Here is a 25,244-nt window from a genome sequence, read left to right on the forward strand (position 1 = left end):
GTGTCTCAAACTAATTTATTACCTCAAATGAAAAATGAAACGGAGCGTACGACCTAAAAAAAGACCAGATTGATTCTCTTCACGTCAATAGGAAATGCACAACTACAAAATGAAGCACATTTAAACTTGACGGTCTTTAGTTTCAGACAAAGTCTAAAGTAAATATAGTCTACACTTTCAAGCTGCACACTGCTGGGGACATGGTTGATTTGGCTTATCACAGCTCTGGGGGGGGGGGGGGGGGGGGGGGGGGGGGGGGGGGGGGGGGGGGGGGGGGGGGGGGGGGGGGGGGGGGGGGGGGGGGGGGGGGGGGGGGGGAACCATGAACGATGAGTGTGAACTGGTAAAAAGCTTGGCTTCATCCTCACTTCATGGATGACAAGAGAACTTATTGTGTAATGCCCAGTGCTAGTGTTACTGTACTCAAAGACACACAAAGGTCACTCTGTCTGGAACCTACACGGCAAAACTGGTAAAGTAAAGCACCGTGAGTGCTAGAAACCTGCTTTCACAGTTCAGTAAACGTTTGACATGATTGCTGTGTTTCTAAATTTGGTGTAAATATAATTTCTTTCTACCATGAAACTACTCATGACATTAGAAATACCAGAATGTCCTAGAGCATCCTGTCGCATTTTGCAGTCTGCATGCTCTTCTGGGTAGTCTGACCCACAATCCTCTGCACATTAAGGTCAGAGTTCAAGGTGAACGTTATGGTGAAGTACTATGTCCCAATTGTATGCATACTGCATGCAATAGTACTTACTTGCCAACTGCCGAAAATGTATACTAGCATGACCAGTATATAAAACATATGTATGGTATTAGTGTATGTGGCTTTAGAACAAAACTCTGATTTAGCAACTGGGGGGTTCAGTGTCAAGGAAACTTCAACATGCAACTATGGGGAGAGCGGGGCTCGAACCGGGTACCTTATGGTTGCAGGACAACCACTCTTCCCCACGAGCTACAGCTGACCCCAAATAAAGCAAAGAAACGTCAACAATGTGACAACTGACTGGAGAAAGGGGGATGTTATATGTGCTGCACGGCTTATGAGGAAATGAGGTGCAGGTGGGGAGATTGTCAGGGTGAAGAGGGTGAGGTGGTTGCAGGGTTATAGGAGTGGCAGGGACTGGAAAAAATAGGAAAGTCTGAAGCCCTCTTGTGGATAGGTAAAGAATAACACTAAAGGGGTCTGGGGAAGTGGAAATACCTCTGACGGTAAGGGACAGAGAAGCAGAATGAGCAGGAATCCACACAAATGAGGCGGACATTGTCGGAAAGATTTAAAGGAGCCTATTTTTATGAGACTTTTAGTGTCCTTTATCCATCTGCTTTGACTTGATGAGACAAAGACGTCACAAAAATGTCACAGAACAAGACAAAAGCAGACGCCAAGTAGAGCTCAAATTATCCTTGAGCATACCGAGCAGCACAAATCATTGATTCTATCAGACATTGTCTTCTTTTTGCTTGTTATTGATTTTATAATACACTTTGTTGACCAGCTATAGTGCACAATACACAGTTCTATCTAATTATTGTGGAGAACGTGCATCATCAGGTCTACTTAAAGGTAGAATTAGTCCTTGCAGATCCATGCTGCTTTTGTAACTGAGGCCAGAAGGTCAGTCTTTATGTACTCGTGACACAAAGGCCTACAAACTGACTCATGTATCAACTATTAAAATAGATCTTATTAAATTACACTAAAGCACAGCATACAGAGGCTATGTAACTCTCTCTGCTGGGTTAGCTGCTCCTAAGATCATTTGTAATAATAGTTCAGATGTAATCACAAGAATGCTATTGAACACCATCGTCCCATTGGCAAGAGAGTAAAATCATAATTTCCAGGACATAAATGTGACAAATGTTTAATGGTTGGGTATGTGGGTAAAAAAATTACAATACTTGTGATTTACTTGGTGCTTCTTTCATTTGAGCCCTTTAGCTAAAAGGCAGTGAATAAAGTATTTGGTGAATAATTTATTATGAAGGTTTTATTGATAAAAACATATGGCTTGCCCCCAGTACGGTGCTAAACATCTGAAAGGTGCTGCAGTTAAGCTAAAGGTGAAGTGATAACATTTCGACAACTGAAAGCAAATTAAATCCCCGCCTTTTTTATAGTTCATGTGTGATGTCCGAGAAAATGAAGAATCACAAATGATCTCCTGAAATATATTGAAACAAATAATGCATGTCAGCCTTCTACTTTACTCAAAATGAGTTAATATGATGGAATACAGAGCATGCAGCTACTGCAACATGAAAACTGAAGCAACACACTGTGATGAGCGATTTCATTTCATTTAAAAAATCTCCACTACACGATTCCCAGCCGTGAGAATCTAGGAAAAGTGGGGAGAAAGAATTAAAAAACATGTTCGACCTCCAGGGCAAGCAGATTTAACGTACAGGATTGGGAGTATTCACCGTTAAAGCACATTACAGTCATGACTTTCTAATTACCTTTTGACAAGTTAGAATGAACCATTGAGAATCTAATTACAGATATCTCCTATTTAGTTTTGAATCACCATACAACTTAATGGTCCATTTGCACTACTCACAATTTAATTAAAGATATCTTAAATATTAAATCCATCTGGTGGTCGAGTGTTTATGATTCATACCACCATAATATATATATATATATATATATATATATATATGTTCACATTGTAATTATAATTAGTCAAAATGCATTTGCAGATGTCAGAAATATTATTAGAGATGGTCAAGGGAACTTGTAACCGAATGAAGTATCCCCACGAACGACATGGAAACCTCCTGAGATCAGAATAGCAGCTCATGTCAAATCAATCTTTGACTCGTTAGTTGAACTGTACAGAAATGTTAAATGAAAGGAAAAAAAAACACTGCAGTGAATATCATCAATCAACAAAGTAATTCACAGGTCATATTGTAAGCTTATTAGTAAGAGCCATTTCTCAGTTTCTCAGCTCAACAAGGACCTAATTACAGGAGCACCATCAGCACATGTGGACTCATTCTGCTGTCACAGCCACATAAACCACATAAGCAGCAAATTACAAGACAACAAAGGGTTTTTCCACTGAGAGTATGCGAGCCATACGGTGTTTTATTTATGCAGGCACAACTATTTTGATAACATCACCTATAGATCAACAAGGTGATGCAACTCCTTGGAGAGAAGGTCCGCCATAGCACGGTATTCCCTTTCATTTCATCCCCATCGCCAACACTTCATAACAAAGTTTGTGACATCAGTCAGGCATGACAGTCTCTTCCATCATGTGACGATGGCGAAGAAGAGAACGTGATGGATTGGTGTCAACGCTGAGGGGAGCTATCTCTATTAACCACTGTACAGGCAGAGGCACGCTGCTTTGTGCACCAACAAGCGTCTCTATCACGGCGGTGGGGGAGGAGTCCCGTTTTACAAAGAGAAAACTGTGTATTCAAGTGAGCTGGATTGCTCCATCCATCAGTGTGTGTGGGGGGGGGCAAATTGAAATCTGACATTTAGAGCCCCACCGCCTTTGCTCGCTGGCACTGATATGAACTATAGTGACAAATTGTTTGTATCAGGCCTGCCCCTGGGTGAAGCCGCTGATAATGTTTAGGGTGGGAAAAGGCACCCTTGACATTTCACTGAAAGGTCAGGTTTTGTGTTCGTCAATGGTCCCTGTTTACATACAGCCAGGCAGACGAGGATTATTGTCATAATCTGGGTTTGTGCCAAGTCGTGAATGCTGCCTCGTTTGTTTTGACTCCTCTCAATATCAAGATCACAGGAGGGTTTAACTGAGGCCGCCTGTTGATATAAATAGTGTCCCCTCCATAAAGATGAACTCTCTTGTGCCTCTGATTGTATTTCACTGACGCTTTTATCTAAAGCGACTTACATTCAAACACCGTCGACACAGCTACACGAGCAATTTGGGGTTAAGTGTCTTGCTCAAGGACACATCGACATAGGTTTAGCGGAGGCGGGGATTGAACCTCCCCTGATTGAAAGACGGACCTGCTAACCACTGACCCACAGTCAGCGCTGAACAAACTTCCCTATCGCTGGTTTTATTAGCAAATAATTAGTATGCAGGGGTCTACTTAAATTACAACAAAATGGCAAAGTATCACAATAAATACAAAGCGCATCACTCTCTCTGCATGTGTGAGAAGATCCCTGACAATTCCGTAAGGAAAAACATCCAGGATTAATTTGTTCTGTAAGCAGGGTGTCCGTTTCCTGCTAAATTAAGAGACCTATCTGGAATTCATTTAACGTCCGCACCAGACAAATTAGTGTCTTGGATCCGGATCTAATGAACAGCGTGAAGCGGCGTCGATATGCACATGGTCCTACATTATTGCTGATAGCGAGTGTGGCATTTCTGATTAGCCAGGCTTCTCCTCAAGCAACAGTGGGGTAAAGTGGGCCATTTTCTGCTGAAGAGCAAATCAAAATAGATATCCTAGGTATGTGTTGGTTTTTCACTGAGAGTTGAAGGTTTTGCATACTTTAATGACTTTATTTTGGACATTGATGCTTAATGCCCTCAATTTATCCTCGAATGCCCTCATGTAAAAATACTATAGGATAAAGGAAGACTATGAAGCCTTTTATATGTCGCTCTCAACAATTCAGGATGCCCAATCAGGCAAAGCAGACTGCCACAGGGCCCCAAAAACCACTGGTTAACTGTGGCTGCAGCAACATTACATTACATGTCATTTAGCTGACGCTTTTATCCAAAGCGACTTACAATAAGTGCATTAAACCATGAGTCCAAACTCAGAACAACAAGAATCAAGCAAGTACAATTTCTTCAATAACGTTAAACTACAGAGTGCTATCCGTAAGTGCCATTTAAGTGCTACTAAAGTGCTACTACGGCTCTACCTTCCCTATTCAAGGTATAGTCGAAAAAGTTTTTTATTTTAGTTTGCGACGGAAGATGTAGAGACTTTCTGCTGTCCTGATGTCAATGGGGAGCTCGTTCCACCAATGAGGAGCCAGCACAGCAAACAGTCGTGATTTTGTTGAGTGTTTAGCTCGAAGTGAAGGAGCTACAAGCCGATTGGCAGAAGCCGAGCGAAGTGAACGGGCTGGGGTATACGGTTTGATCATGTCCTGGATGTAGACCGGACCCGATCTGTTCGCAGCACGGTACGCAAATACCAACGTTTTGAAGCGGATGCGGGTGGCCACCGGTAACCAGTGAAGGTCGCGGAGGAGCGGAGTAGTGTGGGTACATTTCGGGAGGTTGAAGACCAGTCGAGCAGCTGCATTCTGGATGAGCTGCAGAGGTCGAATGGCATTAGCAGGAAGACCTGCCAAGAGGGAGTTGCAATAGTCCAGCCGTGAGATGACCAGAGCCTGGACCAGAACCTGTGCCGCCTTCTGAGTGAGAAGAGGTCGTATTCTCCTGATGTTGTACAGCATGTACCTGCAGGAGCGTGTTATTGCGGTAATGTTGGCAGTCAGGGAGAGTTGACTGTCGAGCGTCACACCGAGGTTCCTGGCAGTCAGAGTCGGAGCCAGCACTGAGTTGTTGTTGTTGTCCAGTGAAAACCATCTATCTAAATGTGTTGATTTAAATGTTTAGATGAACTGAATAATTAGGTGTTCCTTTGCAGGTGGAGACAATGTGGCTGCTTCTAGCTAAATAAACCAGTCTTTTCTTAGCTCATGAAAGGTTTACACTTCACACAGTTCATTACCTGTATCAACATCTAGTTTTAAGCAGTGGTGAGAATAAAAATCACAATACCACACAATAAAAATATTAGATTACAAGCACAAGTCCTGGTAATATATTTTGAATGTAAAATGATATAGAAGTAATACAAATATTTCAAATGAACTTGTCTTTCAAATAAATGTTGTGTGATTAAAACAAAGTACAATATTTGGCTTAATGTCTTTGCCTTAATGTAGTGTAAAAGTATAAAGTTGCACAGAAGTAGCAAGTACCAAAGGGTAGTACTTGGGTAAATGAACTTCCTTACAGTCTGCCGTTGAACTGATTTCAGTTGATAGTGTGCTTATTCCATTAATGAACTTCCAACACAGAAAACTTGGGGCTATGATATAGTTATAGACAGGGGCGGACTGGGGGGGAAAGTGGCCCGGGAGTTACTGTCAGACCGGCCCACTCAAAACACGGCGCGCTCAATGCATCGCACGTATCGACCAGCCAGTGGCCTACTTGGAGAAATACCCACACACTTAACATTATTTTGGGCTCACGCTCAAAAACGGCTTTGTCTGTGAGTGAGTGATGCAAGTGTTGAGTAGGCTAGAGTGATTGAGATTTAATAACACCTAAACCAAAGTTAGACTGACAGTAATGAAGATGGAAACCATGAGTGTGAATACAGATCGCGATGAGTAATATTAATATGGGGTCAGATCAGTCTTGCAAATGCACACAGAGAGACTCACACATGCAAACAAAGATTCACAAATGCACTCAGAACAATTCACAAATGTGTTCGATTTACAAATGCACACAGAGGGATTGACAAATGAATTAGACTCACAAATGCACGCAGAACGATTCACATAAATTACGATTCATATAAATGTAAAAGAAAAATCACAAATACATTTCTGCATTTCTATGTGGATTTGTTTGTGAATTTGTATGTATTTATGTGTCGATCACACTTATATAAATCGTAATTTATTTGTGTGTGCATTGGAATGTATTTGTGAATCGTTCTGTGTGCATTTGTCAGTCTAATTTATTTGTAAATCCTTCTGTGTGCATTTGTAAATTGAACATATTTGTGAATTGGTCTGTGCGCATTTGTGAATCTTTGTGTTTGCATTTGTGAGTCTCTCTGTGTGCATTTGCAATTATTGAGACTGATCTTACCCCATATATAAATATCAGTCAGTGATTATTGACTTTAGGTATGAGAGTAAATGTAACACGTTCTGTGAAGCACAGAATATAGTCAGGACAAGCGATGTCAGAGGGAGGGCCGGTTTTGGTGATGGAGGTCGGCTGGTATTGGACCAGCCCAACCCCATCGACCTATGGCCAGCCCACTCCTGGTTATAGACAACTATAAGCATTTACACATATGCAGTCTATGATTTACACCGTAATGAGCAATGCCACTCATCATGCTCCAGGAACCCACATGTGTTTTTAAATGGGTTTTAACATCACAACTTTACCATCAATGAATACAACAGGATATGTCTGGATATGTTGGACTCTTTTGTTGTTTTTTATGTTTCTGATGTAAGGTAAGTCACGAGAGAAGATTATTACGCTGTCATGTCATGTCAGCTGACAACATGTTTTCACCGGACTCCACAGCGGACTTTTAGCGTTTCCGGATTTGTCCTGAAAAGCGATTGGACAGTGACAGGCGCATTTTGATTCTATTGGTCCAGACCTACGTCAATCGTTCAATGGGGCGGGCCGAAGGCGTTTCAAACGAGGAAATAAGATCCACCTTAAAACACAATCGGTTCTTGTCATTGTTGTGCGTAAAGTGTCGTGTTTAAAAAGTCAAAATGTGCAGAGTCGCGTGCCTCCTGGCGCTCGTCGTGTTAATGAGCCCAGCTGCTGACGCGTTGGACAATGGCCTCGCGCTGAAACCCACCATGGGCTGGCTGCACTGGGAGAGATTCATGTGCAACATCGACTGTGACAAGGACCCCGACAACTGCATCAGGTGAGAAACCAGTGAGCTGCGGTCCGACGAGCTTTAGCCCAATGACAGCAGGCGATACTCAACCAGCGTGGTACTTTATGAGGAAAACTCGTCCTCTTTTACATCATATTTATTTTTCTGTGAGAAGATCATTTAAAAGTGATTAAATGTAAATAAACGCTCTTAATTGTGCACTATGGGGTTTGTTTGCACAATAAACTAAACAGACATCTATGGGGTAGTTTAAAAAAAAAAAGTTGGCTTATCTCAGAATTATACTACAAACTAATAACATGGTCATTATTTTCAACGCAATAATTTTTGACTGCTTGTAATTATCCTTTTATTTTCATGATTGAGAAACTGTCTCAGAAGGAAAGAAATTGACAGCAGAGACATGATTGTAAAAAGGAGTTGATAAGATTTAATTTAGCTTTATTTGTTCTTTGGGTTTGAGGCACTGGGAAATAATAATGTCCCGTGAACTAAATTTGCCGTGCACTTTGTGAACAAGGACCATAAAAGTCTGCACACATGTTTAAGGTAATATGGCCACGTCGAGATTTCACTGGGAAAAAAGAGTCAGCAATAAAAAGAAGAAAAAAAAAGAGAAACACAGACAAAGAGAAATGACAAACCATTAGTTTCAATATCAACCTGCCAATTATTTTCTCAAATAATCAATAGTTTCAGAACACAGTGAAATTGCTCATCAATATTATGGACTTAAAATCCAAGGTGGCGTCCTCAAGAGTCTTGTTTTGTTTGACTTGCTGACGAAACCCAAATGTATTCAATTTACCCAATGCAGCATACCGTCTGATTTTAGAAGAAATATTTGGCATTTTTGTGTGGAAAATTACGACAATCAACCAATTATCAAAATATTTGCCGATTCATTTTGTGTCAATGAGTTCAGTTCTCAGAAATCATTATTTATTCATCTGCTTATTATTTTTCTCGAGTAACTAATGAATCATTTAGTCTATTAAATGTCAAGAAGCAGGGGGGGGGGAAAGCCTGTCACGTTTTCAAAGCCCAAAGTGAGAGATAGATATTCAGTTCAAGAACATTTATAAGAGAGACACATTTTCCAATTTAAGGAAGCTGGAAGCAGCCAATGTTTGTCTCAAACTCAATCCGTTATCATAAGAGTTGCAGATACATTTTCTTACAGGAGACACATTGATTAATCGACGAACGATTGCAGCATTGGTCATAACAAGTTAGTAAAGTCACTTTTTGTCTGTAAGTAATGCAAAATCTGATTTATTTTAGGGATGCTTTAAAAAATGACAAATAACTCACTTCCTTTGCACAGCAAACTTTTTTGTTCACTCAGAAGAGCTGTCCAACAAAGCGTTGCCTGTTGGTTGGAAAGTGATTGTGTTACACACCGGGCGACGATGCACAACAGAAACACTGGTATCATGAGAATAGCACGTATTTGAGTCTGCCATATTGCTCCTGCACATGACATCGAACACTGGTATCTAAACTGATACTATCGGCCCCGCCTCTCTCCTCCCGTTGCCCTGGCAGCGAGCGTCTGTACATGCAGGTGGCGGATGTGATGGCGAAGGAGGGCTGGAAAGAGGCCGGCTACGAGTACGTCTGCATCGATGACTGCTGGCCCTCCCACCAGCGCGATGCCCAGGGCCGCCTGCAGGCAGACCCACAAAGATTCCCGGGAGGTATCAAGAGACTGGCTGACTATGTGAGTAGTAGATATAATAGAGGCATGGAGACTCTAGGTGTGAATATGCTGTTAATGCCATAATTCCTCCATAGGCATCAAAGACAGAGGGGTTCAGATAGACTTAAGAGAGGCGAGAAATACTTTCAATTCTCTTCGCCAGCTGGAAGGGGCCAAATGAGAGTCTGCACTTGCAATATGACTTTTTGTGTTCTAGTTTGCAGGCTATGGGGCTGCATTATGAATATTATACACAGTTATATAATGGTAAACTATGTCATATGTAACACATATTCCCTTTGATGTGATTCCACAGTGCAATGCGTCTAATTTTGAAAATCTTTTGACAAAAAGAAAAAAAGTTTTTAAACCTCTGGTTAAATAACTGGAGAAGTGAAAGTGATTACACATTCAGATTACATATTCATTATACATCCATCTGAGCCAACCTGCAGTTATTTACATAATGAAGGGGAAAGGACCAGATGTGGACTCCAGGTCTCAGATTTCACACCGTAATTCAGCACCTGTAGAGCCAGAGGAGATACGTAGGCACACATTCGTAGTCGTTCGGAGCTGGAGGCCACTGTGACCGGCTGGTTCCCCCACAGGCAGCTAAACACACTGAGGCAGAGCTGTGTCCTGTAACAGAGGATCAATGGTTTAGCTGTGCAACATCGCCACCTGGTGGCTAATGTCCATATCAGAATCAGAATCAAAATAATTCATTGGCCAAGTATGTTGCACATACAAGGAATTTGACTCAGTGAAAGGCGCATAACAATAAACATAGACAGAGAATAAAAAATAAATTAAAAATATATGTGGTAAAAACAGTGCAGTTTAGTCTTTTGTTTGAGTATCTTCGCCTGGAAGTTGGAATACTTTGCTATGATTTCTTGTATGTATTTCTGTCTTCAGGTCCATTCTAAGGGACTGAAGCTGGGCATCTATGCAGATGTTGGGAAGAACACCTGTGCTGGATACCCTGGCAGTCTTGGTTACTATGAGACAGATGCTCAGACTTTTGCTGACTGGGATGTGGATCTGCTCAAATTTGATGGCTGCTATATGGACTGGACCTTGCTGGGAGAAGGTGAGTTTATTATTCTGTAGTGTGATGTACAGTTATTTGAACATGGCGATGAAAGAACAAAGTGCCCAATTACTGCTATGTACTTCACCTAAAGCAAATGCTATTTTGAAGCGCTCATTGATATGAATGTAAATACACGTTCAATTAAATATTTCCATTTTTTGGGTTCTCTGATTCCAACGCTTTTTAATGGGGTTTAATCTAAGATGTTGTGATTTATTCTGGTTAAGGATATGTGAACATGTCAAAAGCACTGAACAAAACTGGAAGAAGTATCCTGTACTCCTGTGAGTGGCCTTTGTACGAGTGGCCTTTCCAAAAGGTGAGAGAAGTTGTTTGGTCTTTGTGCCACTTTAAATTAGAGCTGCAACTAAACAACTTTTAGCGATATATATTGTTTAAAGCAAAAAGGCTCCGGCTCTAATGCAAGGAGTTGATGCTTAACTTTATATTTTTACATTGAATCACATTCATTTGGCTTCGACCATGTAGCGACTTACAATAAGTGAATTCAAACCACGTTGGAGCAAGATATCTAAAATGTATACGTTTTAGAGATGGGAAATCATAACGGTCTTTTTTTTTTGCCAAAACGATTGAGTAAATAATTGGTCGATTATTTAGTAAACAAAAAATTACTTTCAATCTTGACATTGTATTAGCGGTTTTATCATCCAACATTCCATACTCATTGCCGGTTGTCTGCTGCTTGACGACGCCACACATCGTGTTATGACAAGAGCATTTCCGTGCCTGCAGCCCAACTACACGGCCATTCGCGAGGCCTGTAACCACTGGCGCAACTTCGCTGATGTGTACGACTCATGGAGCTCTATCAAGTCCATCTTGGACTGGACCGCTTCTCATCAAGACGTCATTGTCCCCTCGGCTGGGCCTGGAGGATGGAACGACCCCGATATGGTATTCTGCGCTACTCCGGCTCTTATATGCTCCTCTGACCTCAAACTCAAGAGTTCTACCAGTGCCATTCAAGCTCTTTTATTTCAAAGAGGAATAGATGGACATAGTTTATTTATTCAGTCTTCTTGCAGAGCGATGGATGAGATCGATAACTCCAAAGTTAAATTAAGCCAGCAGCTGGCTGATCTAGCTCAGCACAATTCTGTAAAGAAATATCACCATTTCCAAAAATGTCAAACCCTTCCTTTAAAATTCACCACCATGCTTGAGGCTCCTGTACTTACATCTTTTATTTATGTGGCCTATAGATATAGGATGAGTTATAAAAGTTTCAGTTCAGTAGAACTGAGGGATTATTCACTCCAATAAAAGGGTTTAATGGGTAGTTTTAAAACGGCACTAAGAAAACAAATGATACAATTCTTAAATCGCAATTTTTCTGCTGCATACTGTCAGCACAACCTAACTTCACTGTCATATTTAGCTTGTGATCGGTAACTTTAGGCCTCAGTCATGCCCAGCAGGAGTCTCAGATGGCTTTATGGGCCATCATGGCGGCCCCTCTGCTGGTGTCTAATGATCCGAGGGACATCTGTCCTCACTCCAAGGAGCTGCTGCAGAAACAGACGCATCATCCGCCATCAGCCAGGACCCGCTGGGCAATCAAGGGTACCGCACTGCCAAGGTGGGGGAGAAGCATAAACTCTAGAATGAGCCTTTATGTACATTTAGTCTCCAAATAGAACATGCTCTTCATTTATCATGGGGGGGATGATCAACAGTATTAAATGGCAATGCAAGTGTGGAATCAAGTGCAATTATTTCTACAGGTTGATAATTTTGAGTTGTGGGAGAGGCCTCTGTCTGAGAGACGACCTGGCTATCGCTGTGCCTCAACATGCTGGAGATCGGTGGTCACGAGGGCTTTTCATCAGAGCGGTTCCTGGCTGGAAGATCTGTGACCCCCAGTGTAACGTCACTCAGATCCTGCCTCAGTACAAGGAAATGGGTGTTCAGACTCCAGAGACCCAGATGGTGGTGTCAGTCAACCCCTCAGGCACAGCCCTACTGACCATCACGCCGCTCCAGAAGCTGTATTGGGACACGTCTCTCAGACGCAAGCACACCATTTTGTAGCGGTGGTGGTGTTAATCCAAACTTCACTATTGACTGATTTTTTTTATTTAAACATATGTCCTTATGTAAATAAAATATTTTACAGTTTACTTGAATCCTCCCATTATTATGAATATTGTACTTCAGCTACTATGTACGTTTATTAAATTACTGGAACATATTTTCGAACACATGCTGGGAATTGTCCAGATTTTGCTGCTAATAATCTTAAAAGACAAAGCTTGAATTTTGCACACGACAAGAATATTGAAACTAGGTGAAGAAAAGGGCCAAACTTCAATGTATGTTTTACTACATTATTGAAAATTGGTGACAACATCGTCCATGAAACTGACCCACAGTTTAGAACTGGATGGACCTGGCCTGTAAGAAAAAAGGAAAAAAGTGGTTAGAATGATGCACAAGCAGAGTTAAATACAGATGTGTAAACGGTGTTCAAATTCTAAATACTTGCTGGAAATTACAATGGAGTATCAAATTACTTGGAGTATGAAACTTCTGTATGATCTTTGAATAAAGACAGTTCTTGTGATCATGTTCATTTTTACATTAGTTGGCTTTTAACCGTGCATAAAAAAAAACCTGTATATTTGCCATCTTAAGTGAGCCTAACATGTTACATCGCCGGGTGCATGAAGAGGAATTAATGGAAGAACTAGATGATGCCTTTTCCTTCAGTTGTAAAAATAGGAGAACTGCATCATCATGTCAGAAAGAGGGAGCCAATCTGAACAATTGTATTAATAGATTTTGAACTGATATTTCTGCGTGAATGTGTTGACTCATTGTAAAATTATCCACACATTACTTGGAGTAACTTGACCAATATAAAGTCCAATCCCACCTCAGTATAAAGAGGGACATAACATTACTCAATATTAAAATGTAAAAAAAACTAAGTTTAGGGCAAGATAACTGAATTATTTTGTATTGTTCACTGTATGTAATGTGTACCACGGTCTAATGCAGACAAATTCATTGTTGCCTGAAGTACTACAAGTAAAGTTGTGTTATGGTTGTGGCTGTAAAGGAATTTCTTCTGCAGCGAAAAAAGTTTGACTAAACAGGGCAACATTTTATATTGTCATTTTTTGCATTATTCTGATTTTAGTGCTATATAAGATTTATTGTTAGGCTTTTTGGAATATTTGAGCACACACATTAATGAATTTTAATTTCCCTCATATTCTGCTAAATAAACTCTACGATCGTCCTCTTCTGGAGGAGCTACACTCCCAACCTAGTGTTCTACATATGTAGTGTGACAGGTCTGACTAAAACTATGACATATTGGAATACTTAAATTTCGGTGGCATCCCCTTAATAATTAAATACAAGATGTGAGTTAGAGTGAGAACCATGAATCACCAGGGGGTTTAGGAAGGTATTTGAGGTCTGTACCAGTTCAGAAAGCAACCCCTGACATACAGAGAGCACTGCGGGGAAGCACACGCCAACAACTCCTACCTTTCTCTTCTTGTCACCTCCCCAACTCGAAGTGCTTGCATCTCTTGATGGCCAGCATTCTCTTGGATCTGCAGTTGGGCTCCACACACTCAAGCCTCAGGACAATCTTCTTTGTGGTCTTGGCCTGAAGAGACAGATCAGCATCAAGTCAGAGTTCACACAAAGCGAGACAAACTCAACGTGGCCGCTGTAATGGCACTAGACAGCAAAAAAAAAAACTACCTTTTTCCTGAAGATGGGCTTGGTCTGGCCACCATAACCGGATTGCTTTCTGTCGTATCTCCTCTTACCTGCAGAAGAATTACAGTTCAGCTACATTTCACGACAACATATTTACCATACAGCTACATACATATAACCCCATTTAGAAAAAAGGGGATTAATTACCCTGTGCATAGAGGGAATCCTTTCCCTTCTTGTACTGGGTAACTTTGTGGGGCTGGTGCTTCTTGCACTTCTTGCAGTAAGTCCTGCGGGTCTTCGGGACGTTCACCTGGACGACACAAATAAGCCATGAGCACACGTGCGATAAACCTGGCCGCAGACTGAGAAACCATTTTTAAGCTCAACATCCAACAATGTGGGGAATCATATTGACGCCGAAAGCCTGAAAAGAGGTAGTTATAAATGAATCATGTGCGACAACCGCTGAACATACACGTTGATTCACCCAAATAGCTAAACGTGGAGCACAACGAGACGGTTTTAAAAAAAAACATAATGGTGACGTTAACGGGACAGTGGACTCGTGTTTACCATTATATGGTGGCTAACTGTTTTAGCCCCGGTGAGGCCTTGAAGCCATTTTACGTGATTTCAGTCCTCAATGTTGTGTAAACGTGTGGCTGCATTAATGCCCCAAATGGAAATGATGCAGTCAGTCACAACGTTATCGTTGACAAACATCCATCTGTCATTTATATTAAAAGAAAGGGCCGGTTGAAGTGGGAAGTACGCGTCGCAGAAAGCATTTCGCCACCAACACATCAAGCGGAGCTAAAAGACCGTCAAACAGAGTAAAATGCACACGAGGAGATAAATACTACCATCGTTATGTGTCTCGAGACGCTGGCGACATATGTGAAGCAAATAGAAGCAGTCACGACTCTTTAATCTGCGAGATTGAGTTTGATTCTGTAAAGTGTATCCGAGAAGTAATTTCTTACCATGGTGTCGTCCCGATGCAGGGAAAAGAGACCGTTGAGACCGGAAGCAGTTCCTAATGTAGGGCTCGGCGGTGACGGGGCTGTACAGTCTGCCCCCTAGCGGCGAGACGTGGCAGGAGGACAACATGCAAACAACGCACCAAAATAAAAGCTCAACTAAATAAATGCAATGAGTTATTAATTTAGTCTTTGTAAAACACGACGAGCAGCCTTTCATATGCCTGCAGAAGTTATCAGCTTGAAGTGGTTCATCTCCTTGTTCTTTTAATACAGATGTGGCAGTTTAAATAAAATAAATAAAAGGGAAATATACGCACGACACAAATAGTCCCGCGTTAATGTTTAGCCCGCCTGTACTTATCACCAAAACATCCAGAGGGCTGATATGAAAATGAGCAGGAAGAAAAGGGGAAGTTAGCAGAGTCAATCCTCTCTGTGGGTGGGTTTGAGTTTCTTGCATCACCAAACTAACACATTTTATGGAAGGCAAGCAACTGAGGCAAAGGTTCATGTCACCGCTTTAAGCCTCAGCATCTGAAGTTGTCTGTCTGATGCTGTACTTTTGTGAGTGTGTGGGTAAGTGTCAAAGCTCTTTGAATGTTGGTCTGTAAGGTTGTTTGCTCACTTAAGTATAAAAGATAAACGCAGCTATAAGAATGCATTTCTTTTGAAAGCCTAAGGACAGAAGTAGTAGTGAGTAGATTTGTGCGAACACAGAATTGAAACCATCAACTTAAAGTGTGGATGTAAATCCTAAATGCAGTGTGGACTTTCCACAAAACTAAAGTCAAACCATAGTGACATTATCTGCTAAAATGCAAAGATGTTATAATTGTTTCTGAATGTTTTGTTGACATGTTTTGTTGACAATGATGTGTGTTCTGCTGCACTTTGCATGATTTTGAAACCCTCACATCGACACATCCTGCAGCGGTACAGTGGTTTGTATTTTCATGTGGTCACCTTCATAATCTATACGTCACACATATCTTGAATCATGTGAATTAGTTCATGTGAATTAGAAGGCATTAAGTCAAAAGTACCTTTAGTTACATGCAGGAATGCTGATTCATATTGGTGTGTTCTGAAAATTGACCCTCCACAGAACCAGCAATGTTAAATTGATCTGGTATGTTAATATGTGTGAGAGATTATTCTTTTGTGGTTAGATATAACCTTTACAACTTCTACTGAACATCCACACCGCTCTCTTTTTCTCTCACTGTCTCTTTCTCTTATAGACCACAAACACTCATACGCGCACATTTTCTTGCATGCGCCACTTATCTTTCAGGAAACGTCAGGAAAGAGAGCCTCTTGACAGGTTCCTGTAAAAAAACACTTTTCACGATATGGTTGTGTTTGCTGTGTCATACAGAGAGGACATCATGCAACGCGGGTGCAGACTCATTAGAGTGGATTTTGGGAATAAATTTGGCCCTTTTCATTTTGAAACACGTTGCACGGCCTTGCACGCACCAAGGTAGAGACACGATGACAATATGGACGGTTTTTAAAGATAATCACTTAAACAGCCACCTAAGCCAGAAAGGGTGAACATATATTTAAAAAATACAGTATCTTGTGATTAGTTGATTTTAAGAGAATTATTTTAAGGATACACCTGGAATATTCTTGACTTTTGAGTTGCTGAAAGGTTGCTTTGTGTAAGGTACTAGGTGCATTTATTTTCTTTTTTTTAAACGAGTTATAATATATATATGATAGAGTCATATTAATGTCCATAGTTTATAGAATTTCACAACCTAATGAACACTCGAGCAACAGAGAGGACAAACGAGGTGGTGAAATACCAGCACACGTCACACCATACATTTTAAATCTGCTAATGATAACCATATTCTCGAGAAGGAGATAGATATAATCAGCTTGAAGTGCTGCAGGGCTCCGGGTTTCTTCTCCCTTCATATTGCAGTAAAACCCTGATGCAACTTCCCTATCTGTTCGTCTGTGTCAGCCAACCGTGCGTCAACTCTCTTTAAAAAAAGACACAAAGAACTCTCCTTCTGGTGGCCATGATACCGTGAAGCACTTCAGTCGACCGGCTCCACCCGATCCAACAGTAAGAGACAAGCGATGCTACATCGGTGTGTCGGTCGTCCACCATCAGAGCATGCTGACCTCGATACTCAAGTTAGTGATGTGAGAAAACATGAGGCGGTGAAGAATGAGGAATGAGTAAACAATGTTTCACAGAATAGGGAACACTGCTGTATGTTTATGACGGCACAAACCAAACTGACCAGTATTGTCAGTCTAGTGTGAAGAAACACACACACACACACACACATGCGCGTTAGCAGGGAGTGACAGAAGCTTCTGGTGGTGTTAAAGTTCCAGTTCAGATGATAGAAGGAAGTACTCACAAGCTGAAAATAGGCTGAGGTGAAGTGCAAACACATCTGACAGAGACAATTAGCAGTCCAGCTGTGTGCCAGAGGGTGAGTTTGAGCATCTGATCCACGATTTACTCGACAGTAATGCACTGTGTACTTTTGTGGCATTTTAGAATTACATGTGTTTTTAGACAGTATTTGCGAGATGAAAAGACATCTGTTAATAGTGCTTTTGGGCTAAAGCTGACTGTACTGCCTATGTCACAGGTCGTGATAAGTCAACACACTATATAGCCTGTCTATTGATATTCAATTGGGATGAATTATTCCACGTCCCAAAGAACTTTTCTGCAGCATTTGTGCTGATTTTCTTCCTTTACTACTAATTCACTCAGAATAAAACGCCCACTGCATGTAGTGAATTACGTTTCATGTTGCTAACTTGTTTTTCCAAAATGCGGAGATATTTAGAGTTTACATTTTTGTTGTTTTAGGAATGACGGACATGTTTGAGTGCTTTTACAGAGTCTACATTATCCTTATCCCTTAACATCCATCAGTATTCCTCTGCCCCACCGGATACAGTATCGAGAGCGGTCTTGTCTCGTTTTGGAGTTGAACACATTGAGCTGTATTAGACTAAAAAGAGACTGCCTTTTTTCATTTTCCTACTCATGTCATAATGCAGGTGAAATGTAATTATGTGTGTGAGCCTATGTGACAGAGAAAGCCTTGTGGTGGGGAGATTGTTTAATATCTTTTATATTGTTTCTGAAAACAAGCATAGAAACAAGCATATAGAACAAACATAATTTCAATGTGTTACATGAACTTTAAGTAACTGCATTAATAACCCAGTTGATGGAGCAAACATGTGTGGTGTGTGTGTGGTTGGAGGGGGGTTTACCTATCTTGTGGGGACATAAAGCTGGTTACACAGTCATATTGTGAAGATATGCCTTATTTGGGGGATAAAATGGGTACAATTGCACTTCCTCAGAAAGTAAATCTTGAAATTGATTTTATATAAGACTTGGTTTTAGGTTCAGGTAAGGGTCAGGATAGAGTCTCCAAATTGTAGTAAGTCAATGTAATGTCCACAAAAGCCATGAAAACACAACTGTGTGTATTTGTGTCTGCATTCAGAGAGAACGAAATTCATCGCTCAGTCCATCAAGCCAATTGAAATACAATCACACACAACTTTTGGATGCAGCTGAGTGTGTTTAATATCACAACAATCTAAGGAGAGGAAGAACAATGGCAACCAAGCATATTAAGAGCAGATAAGAGATTTGGTGGACACACTTATCCAAAATCTCCTTCCACAGTTTCCCGGCACAAAAGCATTCGGGTCACTGCAGCCTGTGTGATGTTGACCAAGATACAGAAGCCGAGGGAACCAGATGTGACACACGGGGGGGGGGAGTTTTGGAATGAAAAGGATGTTGCTGCCAGGTAAAGCAGGACTTATGCAAACTAATCACACGCTGATACGTGTGTGCCCGATACTGTATTCATGGCCCTGACTCTATGAATGACTTCTATTTTGACTATTGTTTTCAATTCGGTTCGAGTACATTTTCAAGCACAGGGATGATGCGGGAGTCAGTCACAGTTCTCAGAAAACCCTTCTCTGCCTGAGTCAAATGTGCTGTTCAGTGTTGCTCTGCCACCAAAGAAACAGCTGGGTGTTTTGCCACTGTTGTGCTTTTTAACATTATTCCCTCTTCCTTGTTCCCATGTAGATTAATCCTGACTGAATCATGTCAGACAATATACTTGAAGAAATCTTCATAAAACGTTCTCAGCAGAAGAAGAAGACCTCCCCTCTGAACTACAAGGAGAGATGGTTTGTTCTCACCCAGGACAAAATAGCCTACTATGATTTTGATTCTGACAAAGGGGTACGTATATATGGACCTACAGTAAAACACTTTATTGCAATGGCATCACATTTGTCTGTTGGTTACCTGACTGTTTCCTCATCTGAAGCAGAAACGAAAAGGTTTGAGAGGATCAGTTGACCTTGAGAAGATCAGATGCGTGGAGTCGGTCCAGCCGGAGCCCAATTCTCCTCCAGAGCGCATGTATGCTTTCCAGGTAGACATGTCTGTCAATGTACTTCTTTCACAGACAGGGACTCTTCACAAACGGCCTCATGGCAGTCACGGAGGTTACATACAAAGCTGCAGCGATGTGTGAAAGTGCAGCCACTTCACATTCTCACTGGCCTAAAATCAGGATCAAGTTTTTGCTTTCCCTCGTATGCTAGTTTTCCTTTTGTAGATGGTAATCCAATCAGGCTCTGCCGTATAAATAATGAAGAGCATGGGCTATATTTCTTGGCAGACAGAAACTTAAGAAGTGAAACCATCTCTCACACTCACATGAACCAGGGGCTTTCAGTGACCGCGCAGGTGTTGCCATTGCACACATGTTAACTCACATGTCAAGGTGGCATGAACAAGGTGTCTGGCTGCGATTAGCCATAAAGCTGCAGTAAATATATACAATATATAATACACGTTAGCATTTGTATAATTTTCCTTCAGCTTTTGTGACACTTATCACAGTATATTCTGGTGTCACATGTATTAACTGAGCTAGTAATTTCATCCAAATCACCCAAATGTCTTGAGATAATAGACAGCTTTGACAAACGTGTGTTTCTTTTGCATTCTTGCCACAGGTCATTTACGACGAGGGGCCGCTGTACATCTTTGCAAAGACCGAGGATGCCCGAGCTCAGTGGATAAAGAAGCTGAAAGAAAGTTAGTGGACGCATAGAAATGTACAAATGTGCCATGTGTGTCTTGTCAGATCGTATCTTAACATCGCCCAGTGCCTGCACAACAGAAGAGCTGGGAGAACATGCAAATGAAAATGTTGATTTTAATGTAATGTAATGTGTCTATGTGCATAGTGGTGCGCTTCAACAAGGATCTCATACAGAAGTACCATCCTTGTTTCTGGGCGGATGGGTTGTGGCTGTGCTGCAAGCAGGAAGTTAAACAAGCTATGGGATGCAAGGTGCTGGATAATAAGAACGGTGAGAATGATATTCCCTTTGGTTAGAAATCGGCAAAACACCAAACTTGATGACTGAATCATTCCATTCATGTACATGATGTCATTAATAGGCTTTACATCTAAACCATCTCGGCGATGGGGATCCAGGAAACCCCTTCCTCCTACCCCAACAGAAGTATACAGTCTCTTTCAAATATTATTCACTAATTACACACAGTCAATTCTTATAATACAGCCACTAATCCTGTGTTTTTTCCAGGAGTTGTCTGTTCGGCCTTTACCTCCACAGCCTCCTGAGGCACCTTCAAACTCTGTAGGCATGACTGTCATGGCAGAGTATGATTACACACCCATGACACCCCAAGACTTGGAGCTGAGGAAGGATGAAGAGTACACCATCCTGGAGATGTCTGATCAGAACTGGTGGAAAGCCAGAGACAAATATGGGTGAGAAAAGGTTAATGCGAGAAGCTTGTGCGAAACAATGGCACACAAAAAACAACTTTTCAAGCACAAGTTTAAAAATCGAGCTCTAGTGTTTGTGAGCGCTTCAGTGTTTAGCCAATATGTCCTTTTTGTTTACATTATTAGTAAATACAATGTGTTTTGTTTTGTTTTACAGAAAGGAAGGATATATACCTTGTAATTATGTTGTGGAAGCAGCAAATGGGCTAGAAAGATTTCAGTGAGTATGGGCACTATTGCACTGTCTTTAAATTGCATTTCTCATATCGTCATTCATTTATAATTATTATGTCAGCACATGAAAACTTGTGAAAGTTCTCTGTCTGTACATGAATGTGTTTTTGATTGCTCAAGCAATAAAGGTTGCAAAAACAGCATTCGAAACAATTTAGATTCACATTTATTTTCACAGCTGGTATTCCAAGAATACGAACCGTAGCCAGGCAGAACACCTGTTAAAGACGGAGGTAAACTCATTGACATACAGTGATACAGAGGACAGCCTTGATATGTTTCAGCTGGACTTGACTTTTAAGCTTACGTAAATGCTTGTGCGTTGTTTCCCAGAATAAAGACGGAGGCTTCCTGGTACGGGACTCGAGCAAGGCCGGGAAATACACCGTGTCTTTGTTCAGTAAGGGCGGCGGGTGAGTACGTTCAGCGGTGTTAAACTGCATCTACTGGCTCCAGTCATGTATGAACGCATCAAAAGAAGAACTGTTTGTAATGAAAGCGGAAGCAGAGGGCCACAGAGGGAGAGAGATGTAAATTATTCATGCAAAACCTGGACCAAACTGCCTGCAGAACTTTTTTTATCGCAGGTCTCTGTAAGACTGTTGTGGATAAAGCTAAGAAGATATTATGCATACATGAAAAATTATTCCTGTGTCGATGAAAACCTGCGGCTAAAGTGACTTATCGTTTTCTCTCAACAGGGAAACTAGTGGAAGCTGCAGACATTATAACATCTGTACCACAACACAAGGGCAGTTTTACCTGGCGGAGAAGCACAATTTCGGCACCATCCCGGAACTCATCAACTACCATCAGCACAATGCAGCAGGTTTGATACAGTAACTGTGAAAATATAGAGAGATAGATGGTTTTAAAGTATTGGAAATACAAAACATGAAATCAATCAAGAGTCTGTGCATCAACAATGTTGACCTTCCAGATTTGGTTATCTCCCTCACTAGGTATGGTTAGCAGGCTGAAATACATTGTATCTAACCGGGCACGGCCTCCATCAACAGCAGGGCTTGGCTATGGTAAGAGTATGACTATACCAATATACATTCTTGATATATTCTCTTGTTAATCATCATGTCTGGTGATTAACCTCTGGTTGCTGATTAGAAATGGCTTTGTGTGAGCAATGTATAAACCTCCACGCTCTGATGCTGACTGCATTAACAAAATGATCATTCGTTATCGCGTTTGAGGGCACCAACCTTTGTTGACAGCACCATTAGTTAAAAGCAAAAGCAATAAAAGCATTAAAGCTCATTCAATTGTGTGCCTATTGGCACCTCTAAAGCTGACTATTAACATTTTATATCTTGTTTGCATACACATATATTTCCTGGCCAGGAGCAGTGACATCACCATGAAGTTTCCGAGCAATCAGTAGAGAATCCAGTAAAAACCACAATGTGATAATTCACTTTTTTTTGCATTGATGACATAATATATTGTGTTAATTAAAAAGCTTTGGAGGCGCTCATTGGCAAATGTTGTTACCTTTGGAAACAGTTAGACTCGCTGTTTCCCCCTGCTCCCAGACTTTATGCTAAGATAAGCAGCTGTTGGCCATAACTTCCTCTGGACTTGATAGTGGTATCAGGCTCCTCATCCAACTCGGCTGCAAGTATGAAAGTGCTCCTCCATTCTGCCTTGTTTGCTCCAGGCGTGTGGGAGATTGACCCCCGTTACCTCACCTTCATCAAGGAGCTGGGCACTGGTCAGTTTGGAGTGGTGAAGTACGGAAAGTGGCAGGGCCAGCATGACGTGGCCATTAAGATGATTAAAGAGGGATCCATGTCTGAAGACGATTTCATAGAAGAAGCCAAAATCATGATGTAAGCCAAACTAAATGAGTCTGAATTTGGGCTGAGCTGACCCTTCTTTTGGTCATTTAAGCTGCTTCATTTGAACCGACTGCAGTTGAAATATGATAGTGAGGTTTTTGTGCGCAAGACTCATGAAACTCGTGTGTCACACTGAGAAGTGTAGTTTATATAACTTATGTGAGAAAAACCCAACACTTAACTTCCTTCTGCTTTTGCTTAAACCAGGAAGCTTCGCCATGAAAACCTGGTCCAGCTGTATGGCGTGTGCACCAAACAGAGACCCATTTATATAGTGACTGAGTTCCTTTCCAATGGCTGCCTGCTGACGTACCTAAGGGAAGGCCTGACTCAGCACCCAACAGCTGTCCAGCTCCTAGAGATGTGTAAAGACGTCTCCGAGGGCATGGCCTATCTTGAGTCCCAGCAGTACATCCACAGAGACCTGGTTAGAGACATAGGTCCATTGTAGTGTGTTCAACTCTCCGGCATTCCGTTGTGTTGAGATATGCTGGGATTAGGTATTTGAAGATTACAGTAAATGATTATATTTTGATCGAGTGTTATTTGTTTTGTCCTCAGGCTGCCAGGAACTGTTTAGTAGATGGGAATGGCAGCATCAAAGTGACAGATTTTGGACTTTCAAGGTAAAATACTCACAGGACACAATGAGGCCCATTGGCGCCACATAAAGTAACTTAAATATCTTGCTCTTTTCTCAGGTCACAGGTACATGTAGTCAACTCAAGTACTATAGTTAAGTAGAGTTAAAGATACTTTACTTGAGTATTCCTATTTTAAGCTTATAATTTGACTCCATTATATTTATTTAACAGTTTTAGTATTTACTTTCTTTTTTAAGATTTTGCATACAAAGATAAGATCATCTTAACATAAAACAGTAAATAGTCAAAAATTAGCTCCATCTCAACCAACTACAGCAGTGAAATGCTTCATATACATTAATACGTAAGTATCACAATGACTACTTTAACTTTTGATACTTTCAGTACGTTGAGTTGACAATCCTTCTACAAATTGATTTTGTTTACGTGCAGAGTATTTTTTACATTGCGGTGTTTGTACTTCTCCATTTAAAGCAAAGGACCTGAATACTTCTTCAATCATTGCCTTAGGTATGTCTTAGATGATGAGTACACAAGCTCAGCAGGTTCCAAGTTTCCTGTTCGCTGGTCACCTCCTGAGGTTCTCCTCTACTGCAAATTCAGCAGCAAGTCAGACATATGGGCATATGGTGAGAAAAGTTTGTTTTCAATTCCACACTGCATTTCTGTTCAGTTATAAGTGTTAACTAGGCGTTAACACCTGTATTAAAGTGTCCTAACCTTTTGCACTGCATTAACTTTTGCTATACATATTTAGGGGTTCTTCTGTGGGAGGTGTACACTTTGGGACGGCTTCCGTATGAGCGCCTTAACAACACGGAAATAGTGGATCAGGTGTCCCGGGGCCTGCGCCTCTTCCGCCCCCAGCTGGCCAATGAAAAGGTCTACAGCATTATGACAAGCTGTTGGCTTGAAGTAAGTTTATTTTGTATTGAGCTGTGGGCCTCAGTAGAGGCCATGACAATGACCTTGTAGTACAGACTGATGAGAGTATATACAAATATGAATATATACATATAACGGCTCACGGCTTCTTTTTGTTTTGTTTTCAGAAAGCAGATGAGAGACCCACCTTTCAGGAGCTGGCAATGACTGTTCAGGATGTGCTGTACGAGCTCCAGTAGATCTAAAAAATAATCACAACACACAACTGCCAACTGAGCAGCATTTCCGTCTGTCCATGGAAAGTCAACTCAACAACTTGAACATGGGACTGGGCAGCCACACTGATATCCTCTGTAATATGAATATACATTATATGAATGCCACTTGTTGATTAACATAACCTTCCTATTACATTAGTAGAAGTACAGTCCTACATGCTAGCATTTGAAATGTGTATATTTTATTCACTGTTATCTGTCTTAATTGAATCCTGTGTATTGTATTCTGTGGAATCATTGTGAAATGTAAGCACCTTTGCATGTGGAAACAGAGCTTTGTGAAAACATATCTATTGCACAAATAAAAGCCAAGTATGCCAGGCTATGAAATTACTGAAACATCCAGTAAAATGAAAATGACAACGTCAAAATGTCAAAAC

At 41.1% G+C, this 25,244-nt stretch overlaps 3 protein-coding genes across 9 annotated transcripts; 2 read left to right on the forward strand and 1 right to left on the reverse strand.

Annotated features, from left to right (window-relative positions):
- Positions 1-7,108: 7,108 nt before the first annotated feature.
- gla (galactosidase, alpha) lies at positions 7,109-12,610 on the forward strand. The gene is given in 10 exon segments (XM_034542859.1): positions 7,109-7,692; positions 9,214-9,388; positions 10,289-10,463; positions 10,694-10,785; positions 11,223-11,384; positions 11,869-11,886; positions 11,888-12,014; positions 12,017-12,069; positions 12,215-12,259; positions 12,261-12,610. Coding segments are annotated over 10 exon segments (1,269 nt in total). The 5' UTR covers positions 7,109-7,531; the 3' UTR covers positions 12,522-12,610.
- A 193-nt stretch (positions 12,611-12,803) lies between these two features.
- rpl36a (ribosomal protein L36A) lies at positions 12,804-15,248 on the reverse strand. The gene is made up of 5 exons (XM_034542858.1): positions 15,155-15,248; positions 14,376-14,481; positions 14,211-14,278; positions 13,989-14,112; positions 12,804-12,885 (listed from the first exon to the last, which is right to left on the reverse strand). The coding sequence occupies exons 1-4, from the start codon at positions 15,155-15,157 to the stop codon at positions 14,002-14,004; spliced, it is 288 nt and encodes a 95-aa protein (XP_034398749.1). The 5' UTR covers positions 15,158-15,248; the 3' UTR covers positions 12,804-12,885; positions 13,989-14,001.
- Positions 15,249-15,554: 306 nt separating this feature from the next.
- btk (Bruton agammaglobulinemia tyrosine kinase) lies at positions 15,555-25,197 on the forward strand. Of its 7 annotated transcripts, none has more exons than XM_034542856.1 (19): positions 15,555-15,730; positions 16,533-16,637; positions 19,260-19,418; positions 19,507-19,614; positions 20,204-20,285; positions 20,438-20,563; positions 20,655-20,719; positions 20,804-20,991; positions 21,167-21,229; positions 21,422-21,476; positions 21,577-21,656; positions 21,945-22,072; positions 22,206-22,277; positions 22,916-23,087; positions 23,304-23,523; positions 23,658-23,722; positions 24,212-24,330; positions 24,459-24,616; positions 24,754-25,197. In XM_034542856.1, exons 3-19 carry the CDS (start codon positions 19,278-19,280, stop codon positions 24,823-24,825), a joined length of 1,914 nt encoding a protein of 637 aa, XP_034398747.1. In that variant the 5' UTR covers positions 15,555-15,730; positions 16,533-16,637; positions 19,260-19,277; the 3' UTR covers positions 24,826-25,197. The 7 variants fall into 7 exon arrangements, with proteins under 7 accessions (XP_034398747.1, XP_034398745.1, XP_034398741.1 ...); XM_034542854.1 differs by lacking the exon at positions 16,533-16,637 and adding an exon at positions 18,843-18,969; XM_034542853.1 differs by lacking the exons at positions 15,555-15,730; positions 16,533-16,637 and adding exons at positions 17,254-17,616; positions 18,843-18,969.
- Positions 25,198-25,244: the final 47 nt, after the last annotated feature.

This window comes from Cyclopterus lumpus, chromosome 10 (genome assembly GCF_009769545.1).
Source record: "Cyclopterus lumpus isolate fCycLum1 chromosome 10, fCycLum1.pri, whole genome shotgun sequence".
NCBI classification, from domain to species: Eukaryota; Metazoa; Chordata; class Actinopteri; order Perciformes; family Cyclopteridae; genus Cyclopterus; species Cyclopterus lumpus.